General features: G+C 38.8%; 5 protein-coding genes across 5 annotated transcripts; 3 read left to right on the top strand and 2 right to left on the bottom strand.

Annotated features, from left to right (window-relative positions):
* Positions 1-246: 246 nt before the first annotated feature.
* Positions 247-2,686, bottom strand: PHYBLDRAFT_173778 (hypothetical protein; the record flags this gene model as incomplete). Its single annotated transcript, XM_018437107.1, has 5 exons — positions 247-392; positions 1,375-1,569; positions 1,797-2,054; positions 2,124-2,424; positions 2,513-2,686. The coding sequence occupies 5 exons, from the start codon at positions 2,684-2,686 to the stop codon at positions 247-249; spliced, it is 1,074 nt and encodes a 357-aa protein (XP_018285907.1).
* A 279-nt stretch (positions 2,687-2,965) lies between these two features.
* Positions 2,966-4,108, bottom strand: PHYBLDRAFT_150947 (hypothetical protein; the record flags this gene model as incomplete). Its single annotated transcript, XM_018432579.1, has 3 exons — positions 2,966-3,454; positions 3,590-3,733; positions 3,788-4,108. 3 exons carry the CDS (start codon positions 4,106-4,108, stop codon positions 2,966-2,968), a joined length of 954 nt encoding a protein of 317 aa, XP_018285906.1.
* A 699-nt stretch (positions 4,109-4,807) lies between these two features.
* Positions 4,808-6,492, top strand: PHYBLDRAFT_150946 (hypothetical protein; the record flags this gene model as incomplete). Its single annotated transcript, XM_018432578.1, has 7 exons — positions 4,808-4,907; positions 4,952-5,172; positions 5,232-5,419; positions 5,521-5,672; positions 5,808-6,079; positions 6,125-6,292; positions 6,340-6,492. The coding sequence occupies 7 exons, from the start codon at positions 4,808-4,810 to the stop codon at positions 6,490-6,492; spliced, it is 1,254 nt and encodes a 417-aa protein (XP_018285905.1).
* Positions 6,493-8,148: 1,656 nt separating this feature from the next.
* Positions 8,149-11,747, top strand: PHYBLDRAFT_150945 (hypothetical protein; the record flags this gene model as incomplete). Its single annotated transcript, XM_018432577.1, has 4 exons — positions 8,149-8,342; positions 8,395-9,591; positions 9,671-9,846; positions 9,931-11,747. 4 exons carry the CDS (start codon positions 8,149-8,151, stop codon positions 11,745-11,747), a joined length of 3,384 nt encoding a protein of 1,127 aa, XP_018285904.1.
* Positions 11,748-12,100: 353 nt separating this feature from the next.
* On the top strand, positions 12,101-16,433 carry PHYBLDRAFT_183394 (hypothetical protein). Its single transcript, XM_018438764.1, has 13 exons — positions 12,101-12,316; positions 12,433-12,487; positions 12,585-12,669; positions 12,786-12,900; positions 13,031-13,104; positions 13,168-13,234; positions 13,363-14,607; positions 14,716-14,725; positions 14,822-14,938; positions 15,058-15,315; positions 15,363-15,804; positions 15,903-16,029; positions 16,088-16,433. Exons 1-13 carry the CDS (start codon positions 12,143-12,145, stop codon positions 16,319-16,321), a joined length of 3,003 nt encoding a protein of 1,000 aa, XP_018285903.1. The 5' UTR covers positions 12,101-12,142; the 3' UTR covers positions 16,322-16,433.
* Positions 16,434-16,596: the final 163 nt, after the last annotated feature.

The raw sequence follows: 16,596 nt of genomic DNA, 5'->3' as shown, positions 1-16,596 counted from the left end.
ATTTTCATATTTTGAACGAAGTTATATATTTTCTAGGGACATCAATAGAATTTTCATACTTGAATTATCTGTCTTTTGAAAATTATATAAATGGGTATGGCTATAAGCGTGGTATATATGAAGATGGAAATGGTACTATTGTCAATAAGTACGGCAGGTCGAAAACCATGTATTATATCGTTGACAAAGGCAATATGCTCTTGAACAATATGTTCTAATTTGGAGTTTAAACAAAGCTCACGGTTTTTATTTTATTTTGTTATTTTGAGAAATTTCAGCTACCTCTTTCCAAGCTGATTCCTTGACAAAGATGGTGATGGTTTTTGCTTTGGGACTGTCGTTCAGGTCAAAGGATACGACGCTTGGTACTACCTCTGGGTTGCAAGGCGGATCTAAACGCAGACTCGAAGCAACACATAAATTAAACGTTTTTGTTCCAATTACAAGTTTCGGGTCATCCACATCCGTTATTGTTGCGCGTTATACATTTTTGTATATCGTGTATTCGAAAGGAATTGAGGTACGCATCTGTCTCCCTTTTTTTTTTGCTCTAAATGATTCTCGATGGGCATCCAAGGTTCTTCTTTAACCTAACACCTGGCCAAAATTCACAAACAGTGCTTTTGCGATAGATTCATTTAATAACATTAATCCGACCAAATCTCGGCTGAAAGCCTACCTCATGCTTTTGTGGATAGACCAATCTTGGGTTAAAGACGTAGCCATACCGTTTGTCAGTTCAATATAGACTCAGTTCATAAAGTATTGGCACAAATGAGGTGGTACGGTACTGATAACACTGTAAAGAGATATGGGTGTTGTCTGGATCGTTTTTGACCCCTCAAAAGCGCTTTATTTCGGAACCAAGGAGTACACTTTCATTCTGTCATATTTTTAAGCATGCAGATTTTTCTTATGTGTGAGCGTATTGTATTCGACGTCATCATCGTTGATCAATGCAGAAAAACTTACGGACAGCCGATAATAAAGATAAAAGATAATGTAAAAGTATGAAAATAGAATAAAATTTGATAAAGAGATAAATGCAATAGTAAATGTTAATATTATTGAGAATAATTCCATTATGAAAGCCATATATTGGTAGTTAATACATAGTAGAAAAGTTTTCTAGACCATGTCTTTTGACTACGGCTTTATAGAAAGGGTTTATCCACGGACAAACAAAGTTTCTGGCTGGTGTGCGTTTTGCAAGAAGAAAGAGGTTGATTTCTAAAATAATAATTATGGGTTCGAACTTGTTTGAGGTGGCGAATAGTACAAAGAGACAGTCGCGTGTTTCATTTGGAGTATTCCAATATACTGCAATTGATCTGTTGAATGTATCTACTACAAGTTGTGGGTAGTCAATTTTACCAAACCAATGTTGTTGAGGAAGGGGCGAGTGTTTGTCTTGTAGATTGATGATTAATGGGTTCGTGGGTGCAGACATATGGCCATTCTCTATTCTTCCCCGGTAGTGTGTATGTTGGTATGTTAAAAATTCTTCTAGCATTCTGTCTTTGACTTCAGGCCATCGCTCCTGGTCCTGGCACACCTCCATCGCTACTGCTATATATTCACAATTTCCGCCTGCTTTTCAAGAAAATATCTCGGATATTTGATTTGGTGCGATTGTAAGATTTGTCAAAAGTGTATGGTCATATGGTGAACCAAGCTTAATGATTTTTTAAGGCTTTTTGCTGTTTTTTTTCTTCTTCTAAAGATCATTGCTGTCTAGAAAATTGGGGAAGCTTGGGTGGATTAAATCTAAACAATATGTTATAATAAAAGCTTACTTTTTTGTTGTTGTTTTTTTTGTCTGCCTTTGATAGCTTTCACTATTTTTGTACAATTAAGGTCCTCAAATTTCTTTTTGGAGTCTAATTCTATTATTTTGTCGATGTATTCTTCGGAATGTATTTGCTGTTGTTCGCTTTGGGCGTTGGTAAGTATTTGGGTAACCCGTTCAAGCTTATATGCGAGTTGGGGTGTTGTAGTGGTGATTTTGGTGATGTTTTTAGGTACAGATAGTGCGTTATGGATAATTGAGTGGTCTGTACATAATAATATATAAAATGAGAAAATAGTTTAATAAAAATTATATATACATATCTATACATTACCTTCTCCTTCAAAGTAGTATATTCTCCATCGTCTGGGAATAGAAGAAATTAGAATCTTATTATACTGCACAAGTTGATGGTAGCAGGGCAAGAGATATTTGTAGTTAATGAGGCATTCGCACTCTTTTGTAAGTTTTTCAGGTATTATTGATTTGGCGAGTTCAAGGTTGATTCGGTCCACTGCAAAAAGACACATTTTGTGGCGAATATAATTCAGCCTGGAAGAATTGACCTTATCAAACACAACTGTAGTGCTCTCTCCGAGACACCCCGTTGTCAACCTACGCTTTCTATTATCGACCTGTAAAATTTACAAGAGCATTACAGTTAATTGTTGTAATTATAAAGTTTAATCAATTTATATTTAAGATAATAAAGCATACACCTACCAACTCTTCATACCACCTGGTAATTTTCATGGTAGCTGTCTTCAGCTTACCGGACGAAGTACAAAAGGCATGCTTTAGAGAAGCATGTGTATTTTCTGCACGGTTGGAAGTGCGATTTCCAAAGTGAAGATACTTATAAACATAATAGTTCACCCATTTCTCTTTGTCATCCATTTTTTTTTTGATAACGCATATAAAAAAATGGCATTATTTATAGTTACTAAACTGTTTCTAGCAAATATAACAACACCTTGTATACCTTTCAAGGAAAGTTCGGGCTATTTTCCTTTGGTCTTTGCAGTTAGCTTTTGCAAAACTGAGATATGCATCTATCTTTCTCTTTTCTTCTTCAGAAGTGGTACACTTCAAAGCAATTCGGTCGAGATGACCAGCCAACTCATCCAAGAAGCCTCTCTTGTCACCATTATTATCTTCCTTCATCACTGGTAAAAGTTACTTCTTAAAATTATCTTTAATGCACTTAGAGCACACGAGTTTTTTAGACTCAGGGAAAGCACCTGTAATTGAATTTCTCAATGATTTCTCATTATCAGTAATAAACGCCCTTGGGAGAAGAGCTGTTGTTGTGGTTGTGCTGTTATGGTTGTTTTCGCTGTTGCTGCTGCTATCACTGACATCTAGCCAAAATGCATCACGCAGACAGCCAAGTACCCAGAGACAGTTGTCTATTGTCTCCTGTTCCACCCAAGGACCAGTAATTGTAAATGTCTTTAAAGTGGTACGAATATCTCCACTGACATTGCTGATACCAAAAAAGTTGACATAAGTAATTCTATAGCTATTTATCTTATATGTCGCATCGGTCACAATTGTCTCAGGCATTCGTCTAGCATTGCCAATCGTATCTTCATGGAAAAAGAAGACCATGCTTATATTGTTGCCCTCACTATTACCAACTGTATATGAGCTGGAAGTCAAGATCTTGTAAGGTTGTGATAAAGCTAAACACCTCCTTTCCCTCCTTGGACTTTCCAAAATGTTGCTTATTATTTTCAATATTCCGGCAAATGATATTGGTGAATCCATTTTTCTTCAAAGTTTGAAGATTGTGGAAACATCATCATTGTCTTCCAGGTGCTTCGTAACAAGAGTCATGACCTCAGGTAAGAGTTTTTGATGGATGAAATATGCTCTACGGTCTTCCACAATTGCATGATTATACTTTATCTTGCAGGAGTGGGCTACAATCTTTCCGTCTTTCTTTTTCGAGACATATGCGAAGCATGGATAGCCATTCTTCTACGTATTCTTTACACGTTGTCTCTCCCACCCAGGAAGAGGGATTTCTTGGTTGACAGAGGCTTCTGAAACAACTTTCTCGGCCTTTTCAGTGTTTCTATATTCACCATAGGGTTTACTGATCATTCTTATACGGGTGCTTGAAGAAGAATAAGTGGTGAATATAATATTGTGCTTAGCCCCATATGCCTTAACGGCTTCACGAATAGCTACAGTCGAAAAGAATTCTCTTCCGGCAAGAAATATCGAGTTGAACTCGGTCAAGGCAGCATCGTACTTCTTTGAAGAAGCCTCACTAGCAATGGCAAAGTAATTTGTGTTGTTGAAATTGCTCATCTTAGATGTCAAAAAAATATGCGCTGATGTTTTAGTAAAAAAAAAGGGGGGTAGTGATTTTATTGGCAAACTGATTTTTTGTTTGGATGGAGCTGTGACAGGCTCAGATTTATCAAAGTTTTCTGATATTGGCAAACTGAAGAATAGTATTACCGGAGAGTTCATTTCATACAATATTTTCATAGACCAAAAAATAAGATTTATTACATCACAAGTATCAACAGACTTGTTCTGCTGTTCAATACACATATTGCCTGCACCAATATTTAATATGCTAGCTAGTCTTGGCGGATTTAAAATGGAATTGGCCAGTTCGTTACAAGAATTATCAAACATTGATGGTTTAGATATATAAAAGATAAAGCATTAAACAGACCTTGGGGATGTTCAAGCCAGTTGTCAAGAATTTAGTAAGCTAGTCAGCTCTGGCCATCAAAGAAGTTCTTTTTTGTTTTACTTTTATTTATTGCTTAGTAGTTTTACTCAAATTATTGGATGTTTTCTAGGCACATTTTTTTAATATACGTATATATCTCGGGGCTCACACGTGAACCCATGAACCAGGGCAGACTGATAAGGTCCCCTTCACATACTAGAATGTCGATCTGAGCCTAGTGTAACTCAACGACCATTTTTATTTTGTGTGGAGGATACCATACTTGCCTCACTCTTCATTCCACAACTTTAAGATTCCTTATAATGACTACAATAAGTACAAGTCATTCCTCAGCCCAACAAACCCCCATTCGGGTCCAACAAAAAAGGTCTAGTCGAGCAGCTCCCGGAGAAAAGTTTGATGGTGAGTAGATTAGATGTGTGATTCTCTTGCTGACACATTGTCAGACTACATTATTCGTCGAAAACATGAGATTGAACAGGAGAATAAGACAATGTCTATCTGGACAAGCCCCATTCTAGTGCTTTCATACTTTGGAATGTACACCTTTTACGAAGTCCAGTCGGCCTTTCTATACTTTTATAACCACAGCCGTCTATCGCTTGGCATAATTGTGTCCACAGTGCTTTCATTAGTTCTTTACACATTCGAAGGGCCACACCAAGCTGTAAGAAACTCTAGTGAGCTATTCTACTCAGCAAAGTATTGACCACACCTTTTATCTAGGCTGTACAGCTGATAGAACAACAGATAGCGTGGTATGGATATTGGCTATTGTTGGGTGTAGCTTCTGCAATTGGTCTGGGTACTGGATTACATACATTTCTGCTCTTTCTGGGCCCATATATTGCCGAAGTCACAATTGCTGCATATGCATGCAATACTACAGACTCATTGACAAGAAACTTGACAAGGTAAACAACTAAAAAATCAAGCACACAAACAAACAAACGAACAAAAACACAAACAAAGAATACGTGGTTTGGGTAGAAAAAGGCTAAAGAACATGTAACAGCTACCGACTAGAGTGTGTTTCACCGGTCGGATTAGAGGGTGTCGATAATCTTTCTCTTTGGTCTATTTACCGCCAGATTTGTTGGGAAAGCTTTGCTTGGGGGGCAGGAACGGCCATGGGAGAGCTTCCTCCATATTTCATTGCCCGCGCAGGTAAATGTTATAGTCAATGAATAATAACTACTATATATATATTTAAATAATAATAATGAAATCATTGAAGGCTGATACAATTGGCTACACACACACAAATATATATCTATATCTATATCTATATATACATAATAGTGGCTTTGTCAGGAGGAAAGAGCGAAGAACTAAGTGGTTTTGAGTCTGGATTGAATAAGAAACCAAAGGACCGTGATTTAAAGGAGACTGTTTCCTATTATCTTTATGACGGAATACAACGTCTTGGCTTTTTTGGGATCCTTTTGTTTGCTTCCATACCAAACCCGTTATTCGACCTAGCAGGGATTACATGTGGTCATTTTCTCGTACCATTTGCAACATTCTTTGGAGCAACATTTGTAGGAAAGGCTTGTGTCAAGGCATCTATGCAGGTAAGTTAAATTGAACCAAGATAACTTGTTAATATGAGAATGTAGTCAATGATTGTTATCCTGGCCTTCTCAAGTGACTCTCTCTCGATATTTCTGACTATCATTGAGAGAAATGTCCCATATCTGCATACTGTTGTCAAAGATTTGATCCATGATCAGGCCGACAAGTTCGGCAAGGGACAGGGACAAACAAATCCTGAGTCAGAAGAGCAGGTAAGATACTAGTGTTCACTTGATTATATTACTGACTTTTCTATTAGATTAATATGCTTGGCATCGCATGGAATGCATTCCTGTCATTGATGATTTTTTACTTTATAATATCATCTATAGAGTCTTTGGGTCTTGCTTATATGAAAAGGCAGCACAAAGAAGAAATGAAACGTTTAGAATTAGAACGAGATCAAGATTGATCCATGATTAGTACTATTTGCTTTCTGGCAAGATATACCAATATTCTTACCTCATTTTCATGCTTCTATTTACACATACTATATGCCTTTCTCTTTAGAATTCAACGGAATAGTATATAGCCATATAATATTCGCGCTTAATTATCATATAATGTCTTCAATAAATAACAATATATATATTTGTTGTGATTCTTTTTATCCAAACGTAGAAAGCAAAAATTCTGGTACCACGACTAGAGAAATGCATCTACTATCTACTTGGTTTATTAAATGAGGGTATCCAGTCAAACTTTCCTTAAAGAATAATAATAATATATATATTAAAATTTAATGGCCAAGTCTTATTAAAGGTTGTCTAATGTCCCAGAAACTCGTTCTGTCATCGAGATTATGTCGATCCAAGCCGATCTGCAACAGAGAACAGACGCAGTTATTAGATGGCGCCAATTGGCATTATAATTTTATTTTATTAATGAGGTACTTCTTTAGAGCTGCCGTTATCCATTTTCAGCCTATGCACGTCGGTGCACACCAGTCAGTATTATCTAAACAAATTAAGGTCAATACATATGTTGCTTATTTGTTGTGATTTTAAAATTGGAAATAGTCCAAACTTGGAAGACTTTTATTTATTTTATGCACCGTGGAATCTCCCGCACTCAAGAGGCGCTTGTATTTTTGAGTTATTTTGAGTTATGAAATATGTATTCTAAATCATCTAGTAAAAGGTTGAATTACATGCAAGCAAGTGAATTCCAAGTGCCTGGCCATAGTTCAAATATACTTTTTTTTCTTACTCAAACTACCTCTTCTTCTGTATCTTCCTTGCACAACGTGATACGAGGTAAAAAAGAAACATTTATATTCAACGTAATGTTTTTTTTTTGTGAAAAGAAAAAAAAAGTGTTTCATCTTATATTGTTAGAAGAAATACATCTTTATGAACGGCAGTAGTAATCATTTACTGAACCAAGTTAACTATTGCTCAATTGAATATTTGCACAGCAGTATAGAGCCTTTATCTACATAAATATACCTAAATCAATCGCACTAATTGCTATGAAATGTAATGGCTTTTAGCTAATTAACATACTTTTATGGCCGACTCCTTATTATATAAGTATATATATAAATATATACCTCAGGTCTCTCAAAATTATAAAAAGAGTGTTGTAACAATCTGTCTTTCGGATTCTCAGTCAACGAAACAACAATTTATTTAAAAGTATAATATCATTTGTGGCTATATAATTGGCCCATGGACACTATAGTAATACGCTACATCTGTTTGCACGTATTAATGAATTACTAATTCACCAATATAGCTTATTCAAGGTACGTTTTGGTCCAGCCCTTTTATTTGGGTTTGGATCAAGCGCCACCAGAGAACAATACTTGGCCAGGGGGTTTGACAGAGAAAGAGACAGCGTGGTCACTACAAAGTCCGCTTTTTCTTGATACAAGTGACGAGAACGCAAGATAAAAGGCGATATGTACAGGCGCCCTTTTTTTCCCCAAATAAAATATTGACTACAGCGACAAGAGTCGTTTCCCTTTCCTCTCTTTCTCCCTCCCTTCTATTCCCCACTCTTTCTCTCTCTCTGCATTTCTTTATTATTTTCTTCTAGTAGTGTCTCTTGCTCATTAACCACAAGGATGCCTCAACAAGTACATCATTCGACAACCGGCGATGGAACAAACCAAGAATTGCCTGTCGCAATTCACCCAGACGATGCCAGAGACAAAGTGTTCACTGCTATCCTAATGGCTCTATCAAAAATGGGGAACAAACCGAGCTCACCAAAAGAACTTGCCAATGTAATCATTCAACATGAGTATGCAACACTTGGGTACGTTGTAGTAGTTCGGCCTTAAAAGCGGTAGATTTACTCTCTTCATTAGAGGCGCAACACCCTTTGCCACAGTATCCTCTCGCATCTCGCAGCACTTCAAGCGGGCCGCCAAACACAACCCTCCACGAGCCCCGCTTTTGGCAAAGCATGTGGATCAAAACCACTCTCGCAAGATCAACTACTCTCTTGCTAAAGAAGCAGTCTCCACACATTCCTTGACACGGCGGATATCAACCCACGACATTGGACAAGAAATAAAGCAACAGACAACCTTTCCCCGAAAACGTACCACCGCAATAGACATACCTACCTCTGACTCCGAGGCCGATACCCAGCTCCAGAAGCGTCCCCGTTTAAACACAGTCGATCCCATTAGTACCTTACCGGAAGATGAGAGTGAAGGCGAGATGTCAGATTACCACGAAGACATGCTCCAAGGAGACGATAATCCTAATACACCAAATACAATCCAAATTCCTCCAGCCCCACCATCATCGCCCCTTCACCCATGGCCACCAAAACGCACAAATCACACTGGAGAATATGATTTTTGGGCCCCACACAGCTTTGACCACGATCTAGACACAATTTTCCTTTCAAATAGCACAACTCCATCCTCATGTTCCGATTCACTCGACATCGACACCCCAGAATCCACATCCATGTCCGAACTCGATACTTACTTTCATACAACAAAAAAGGCTTCTCGCCACCACACATTACGTTCACGGAATAACACCAAAAATAATCATCATAATAATCATAATCATAATAATAGCAGTAATAATAATACCAATAACCTTCCACTCTCACTACCAAAGAAAGTCTTGCTTGCCAACGCAAATCGCTCGCTTTCTGGGGAAAGAGATCCAGCCGGACTACGGCGGAAGTCTTGGCCGGAACAGAGTACATGTGAAATGCCTTGGGACAGACCACTAAAAGAAATTATTGATCGTCCATGGACGATCTCCCAAAAGACGCTTGGATCACTTGTTTGCGACGAGCTTGCTTTTAATGACAACATGTTTTCTACAGTTCTCAAGTTTCGTAGACTAACCGATCGGCAAGGTGCAAAAGATCACGGGGATCTTGCTTGCGTGTTTCTTGAAGAGGGACATGTCAATGCAACCCAATTAGACAAACTTATATACCAGCTCCTGCACCACCATGTACTTGACATTTCAGAAACAGAAAAAACCGGTGTCGTTCAAATCACAAAAGGACCTCTTGCCACTCGTGGTGTCTGGTAACTGCCCCTTTTTATTATTGTATCTTTTTTTGTTAATTGATGTATGATTAAAGTCGAAGTCTAAAATTTTCTGTAGGGTTCCCTTAAAACAAGCACGCGAATGGCTCAAAGAAAATGATTTGGAAAAGATGACCGGACTTGTACATATTCTTAGCAATGATAATGGTCACACAGAGGAAGAGGAAGAAGAGGAAGAAGAGGAAGAAGAGGAAGAAGAGGGGGAGAAAGAAAGTAGTAGTAATAATAATAAAGGTAATTATTATACAAATAAATCCCATCAATATTTATGCATAAATATATATATATATCTAAATTACTACTTTACATTACAATCAGAAAAAGATAGGCTAAATGTGCCTCTGAAAACACAAAGTCCATATAATTCTTCAGACGAAATATCAGACTATACTGAGGACACCTTTGTCAACTATGGAGAAGATGAAGTAAAGATGGAAATCAAGTCAGAGAGTATTATCGTGCCGTCTGTGGCGCCGACTACTCCTGTAAGAAATGCACCTATGAACAAAGCTGAACTTCCTTCCATTGTACCTGCAACTAGTTCTGTAGACTCTGTAGGCATTCCTTTAAACACCACTGGTGGTGCTCCGACTGTTGATTTGTCAAGTGCACAATCAATTGCAGATATCCTAAAAAGAATGAATGTGCGGTCGTGTAATCTGACGGCATTGCACCAGATGACTGCAGCAATTACTGGCCTTGTTCACCTTTCACCTAACATAGACCTGACCCGCATAATATCTGCCTGTATGCAGCTGGCTGCCAAAAACGCTGCAGGACCTTCGCAGCCTACCCCAAAAAGTTCGGTGCAGCAGACAACTGTAGCACCTGACAAAGAGATAGAAGAAAACGACCCAAAAATAGTGTATGCCATCAAGCCATCTTCGACACCAATGTATATTACTGTACTAGATAGTACGCCCGTGTGTGTAGCAGTGTTTGAAAAAACAGACAGTACACCTGAGCACCGGATTCTCCGCAGACTCGATTCAGGAACCGTGCATGGAACGAGCCTTTTGACAGCCGGCGGAATTGAGACAGAGCGGGAAAGAAGCATGATCCTGAGCTTTGAAATGAATCGGATCCGGGTGGCAAACAAAGCGAGTGCGTTGTATGGCACCTGGATCCCCCTGAGGCGTGCACAGGAGCTGGCTGCAACTTGCTCAATACAGGATAGGCTGGGACCTTTTTTGACCGAACAGATGTTTGAGTATTTCCCTTCGCCTCTGCCGATCGATCTTCCAGCCCCACGACCACGCCGGATTGTTGGAACAGAGCTTTCGTTGCCAACTAACAAGAAGCGAGAGTTCTTTATGCCATTGTCTGCGTCAAAGGCAGCCCAACTTCACCAGCTGATGCTAGTACCTCAAACTGTCGGTGGATCTTTTGCTTCCAAACCTCCTGTCCTGGGATCCTTTGAAGGAGATGAAGACCCTCTGCCGAGGCCTTGTTGTGTAGTGTCATCGTCAAGTCAAGACAGCAGTAAAGAAAAAGGCAAAAGAAGGGCGGACCAGGACATTCAGGAAATTCAGGACAGTCAGGACAGCCAGGGCGGCCAGGGCAACCATAGATGGAATATGCTAGATCCTTTGCGCAAGGAAGAGACGGACGATGATACAGACACAGACACAGATGTTGTTGAAGTAAGGGCTCGTCTTTGGCGCGTTCGAGAGGCAGCTATGAACCAGATGGATAACGATATAGACATGCCTGTTGACCCGAATAATCATCAAAAGAGTCGCCTTGAGCGGTTTCTTGAGCATGTTGACACGGTTAACAAGGAATCTTCTGTACGCCCAGTGGCGGCGCATGGACGTAGACGACCTTCTGGAGGAAAATGGTCTGCCAACAGACCGTCAAATGAGACAAAAATTGTGTCCTCTGCTATCAAGAAGGCTGCCTCTTGGAATGGGGCCCTTTCCACTGGGCGACATCCTAATAGCTCTATACGAAAGAAAGCTAGTCCGCGGAAAAGTAAAGAAGAAAAGCAGGATGAAAAGAATATTCACAAGGTGGTCGAACATGCTCCGTCTTCCAAAGGAGAGACTACCTTGCCTCTGTGCACTGTGGTAGAAGAAGACGAAGACGAGGAGATTGATATTGGGGGTAGTGACAGAGACGATGATTTACGTTGAGGAAAAGAGCAAAAATGAAAATAATATATATCTAACGAAGAAAACATTATGAAAAGATAAACCACATATAAATACACTCCCATATATTTATATTTATATATGAAAAAAATAAGTGTTAACAAATAAATAAAGCAAAGAAAAGAAAAGCAAAGCAAAGCAAAATAAAATAAAATCAATAATTATACATTTGCAATAGTGAACATCTTTGAAGGCAAAGAGGCGCGGGTATTCAACTCTCTCTCTCTCTCTCTCTTACTTTTTACGCTTCTTTTACAACCTAATCTTTTTATTTAGTCTAGAGTATATACCCACACCCATACACACACACTCCATATACTCTGTCTTTTCTTTAATTTTCACATTACATACTTTTATATATATAAATATAAATATAAATGGCACTCTTTGCCAATACGATTGACCTACAGGTCCACAAGAATAGATCTATTCCGAAACTTGCATCTTGTAATTTTGTAGCATCTGCGCGATCCTCAGAAGCCCTTGCACAATCTGGTCATTTGGCTGTCTCAGCACCTTCTCAAATCATTGGCAGATTTCAGTTCTTAAAGGCAAGCCTGCCATTCTAATGAACGCTGTTTGATTTTTTTTTTAAAAAAAGAAAGAATAATGTCTGAAACATTATGTTCAATTTTCATTTCATGTTATAATCATTATAATTCAATAGACCCTTACGCATGCTAATCTGTGTGAATATGTTGATATTCATCGAGGAAAGCATGGTAGGATTTACACACACACACACACACATACACACACACACAATAAGAAGACAGTTAAAAGATTGAGATGAATGAGATACTCAAATGCTTCAAACAGATCGTTTATTTGTCGTGTCTGAGCATTTTGACCAGTCTCTTCAAAAGGCACGCAGTATTGAAAGTGATATCGGTCTAACGACAAAGTAAAAGAAGACTATAGATTATCTATGATTTATTATAATAATTATGCTTTAATTAATGTATCTAAATATATATGTATATATAATCCTCTTTATTTCTCTTGGTTATTTGAATATAGTATTAGCTTACTGAAACAATGGGCATATGAGATATTCTCAGCCTTGGATTATTTGCAGCAAAACACGATTGTACATGCTTCTCTTTCACCGCACAATATATTGTTGGATTCCAAGGTAACCATGTACTTTCTTTATTTTTTTCTTTCCTTTTAATATACCTATCTATCTAATTGTATAAATATTGTCATACTAAACTATTATTACTATCACTATTATCATTACCTTTTTTTTAAAAAAAATAAAGCAACAAGTCAAACTATCGGGGTTCGGCTTGTTCTACATGACCGGACAAGGTGTGGATGTAGAATTTCCTGTTGGGTAAGCTTGCATGGGCAAATAAGCCAAGAAGAGGGGTTTATTCAGTGTTATGGAGCCTCCCAGATACCCCGCTTATCTTGCACCAGAATGTGTGACAGACATGGCCACGGGAAAACAAGGCTATGACAAAGTAAGTGAACGATCTGTGTGGATGTCTTTCCTATAATAGAACAAAGTCGACCATACGGGTTCAAATGAACTTTAGATTGATTAATTTTTTATTTATTTTCTGTTTAATTACTATTGCTATTATTAAAGAGAGATTGCTGGGCCGTGGCAATTATTCTTGTGGAGCAATTTACGCACAATTCATTTTGGACGACTTCAGATGTCGGCCTCATTTTCGATTCACTAATGACGCTTTCCGAATGGGCCGAAGAGTCGGATGATATCTGGAATTACAAGGGCATCGATTCTCTGGATATCAATAAAGATGTACTACGATTTTTGCAGACCAAAGATACCGATAGTCCCGATAATGATTCCTCTGAATTTCGCAATTTTATACTCTGCTTGTTGCGTGTGTCAGTGGCCTCTCGACCGAGCACAAGTCAAGTATTGTCCCTCGCGTTCCTGAGTGATGCTGTCAAACCTACAGGGACATGGAAACGTGGACCTGTGCTTGCATCCGATAGTCTCGATCCAGACGACCCGTTTGATTCTCCAAATCCGGCACCAAAAGATGCGCTTGATGGGTTGCCGATTTCCCAGATTTACCACCTCTGGAGATTGGCAGGTGGTGATGTTGAGCTTGATTTGATCAAAAGAGGGGTTTTTCTTTCGACACCTGTCATCGAACGATTGCCGCGGATTTGTACCCTTCATGACCTAGAAGTGGGCGCAAATACCAATGACACGGCTCAGTTGTACTCCGATACGATGTACGTTCTTGGTTTCAAAGAGCTCTACCAACGATTAGAAGAAGGCCGCAAGACACACACCGATCGATTTGAGTGGGATACAGACTACTTTATGGTGGTTGATGAAAATGATGTCAATTTTCTTTTGGCATCTGAGGAACCAGCCAAGCAATCTAAAGATGATATTTTGTCTGAAAACTATTTTCTATATGCAGAGGATTTGGTCCAGCAAACACCAGGCCACGGAGGCGCATTTGTGTCTACACCTTTGCCGACCACTCCTTCAGCCTCCCGCTCTACGAACCGTTCTTTCTCTTGGTCTGGTATGAGTAGATCGGGCTCAGCCTCATCTTTGCCGGTCACTAGCCCTACTCCACTTACCCCCACTCAGCCAAGTGCACCAAAACTACCGTTGTTTTTACGCGAACAGGATGTAAACTACCAATACTACCGTCAAGCATTATTTTCAGAGCTTCTTCGTCAGTACCCAATGTCGCGTAAAGAGCTTCTTCACCACGCAAAGGTTGATATACCCCCTCTTTTGCGCGGCAAGGTGTGGGCGGCTGTGTTGGGATTGAGCGGAGACCTTGAGCATGATTATGACAGTGTGGATAAATACACTGATCTTGGTGCAGACAGACAGGTACGACGTCAAGAAATTTGAGACCAATAATGATAACAGCTAATTATTTATGCATTTGTATTTGTATTTGTGTTTGTGTTTGTGTTTGTGTTTGTGTATATATTTTAGATTGAAGTCGGTAAGCTTATTATTACTGTTTGTTTTCTTTTTTGGTGTAATATTCTCATAAGTGAATGTATTTGTACATATTGATCGATCTTTAATTACTACATAGATGTACCAAGATGTCACCAGTACAACCAATTGCTTGCGTCTTCTGTGGGACATGAAAAGCTCAGACGACTTTTGAAGGCATGGGTGTCAGCAAACCGTAAATTGGTGTACTGGCAAGGTAATTATATATTTTTCTTTATGTTTTAAAATAAGCTTAGACTGAAAAGCTTAATAGGAACTTACTTTTTGTTTTTCTAAATATGCGTCATTTTGTTGTTGTTTTTCTTGTTCTTCTAGGCCTTGATTCGCTTTGTGCTCCATTCTTGACACTCAATTTCAATGACGAGGCGATTGCCTTCATGTGTCTTCAGGAATTCATTCCAAAGTTCCTTAATAACTTTTTCTTGTCAGACAATGCCCCTGTACTACAAGAGTACCTTGCAGTGTTTCGTCATTTATTGAGCTATCATGATCCAGCTCTGTCCAGTCATTTGGATACCATTGGGTTTAACCCTGAACTCTACGCAATTCCTTGGTTCCTTACGTTGTTTACTCGTAAGCATATCTACCTTTATACTTATTTGACTAATTCAAAACCTTAGATGTGTTTCCACTCGATAAGATTTACCATCTCTGGGATAAGTTATTGGTTGGGCCACCGTCCTTGCCTCTTTTTGCTGGCATTGCAATTCTACGCCAGATACGCGATACACTCCTTTCTTGTGAATTCAATGACTGTATCACCATATTTTCCGAAAGTTTTCCCAAGGTTGATATTGAAAAATGTGTTCAGAGTGCAATGAACATGTGCAAAGTCACACCACCTAGTGTTATGAGACGCGTCCATGGCCCAAAAGACAACACGCAGTTGTTGGACAGCGAGTTTGGTGATACGAATGGAATGTTTTCAAGAAAACCAGCCTGGTGGCAGGAACCCCTTTCAACTGAAGAAAAAAAGCAAGAACTAGCTCCTCGGATAGATATTGAGGATCTTACTAAACTCCTTCCCTACACTCTTTTGTTAGACATTCGATCGGACCAAGAGTAAGTATTTGGTTTAGATCCCTTTTCTTAAAGAAAGAAAAAAAGGAAGGAAAGGAAAGGAAGGAAAGGATTTAATCTTTATTGGCATTGTATTTTAGGTTTGCTCGAGGTCACTTTCCATCGGCCTTGAATGTACAGGCTGCTCAACTTGATAGCTATGCTGGTGTATTAAGAAAGCTGAATAGAAAATATCACATTGTTGTAGCTGACAGTGGTGGACCTGAAGTAAGATTTCTAGAGCCAACGGTTATTCTTTCATATACTTATACTTTTTGTATTATAGTACGCATCTCAGCTGGTCCACAAGCAGTTTGCTAGAGTAGCCTTGTTGCAGGGCGGAATGGATGCTTTGAGTGCTCTGCTGATCTCTCTCGAAGATGGGCCTAGAACAACAGGTAGACATGTCACATGTCACTGTCGGCCCCAAAAACAAACCACTGCTGGATTCAAGGGCAAAGGTTCAGAGCCACCCTTTGTTATTTGGAGGTGCAAAATTCCACCACCTTTAAAGAAGTAATGACTTCTTTTCTTTAAGAAAAAGCAAAGAAAAGCAAAGCAAAGCAAAGCAAAATAAAATAAAACAAAGAATCTTTTTTTCTCTTTTGGTTATCAAGCATAGATTCCAATTTTAATCAATAATGTTTCAATTAAATACACATTATTATCTAGCAGTTTATAGATTTTATCTAAACCATTGGTCATACTATTTCATTGGTCATATCCATTAAGGGAAATAAACCATTAACTTATTAAAGGTCTAAAAAATTCTCCAGAGAATATTGTGTACACAGA

This window comes from Phycomyces blakesleeanus (assembly GCF_001638985.1).
Source record: "Phycomyces blakesleeanus NRRL 1555(-) unplaced genomic scaffold PHYBLscaffold_27, whole genome shotgun sequence".
Classification (NCBI taxonomy): Eukaryota; Fungi; Mucoromycota; class Mucoromycetes; order Mucorales; family Phycomycetaceae; genus Phycomyces; species Phycomyces blakesleeanus.
Note: the sequence above shows the minus strand (reverse complement) of the source record. Positions and strands in the feature narration are given on the sequence as shown.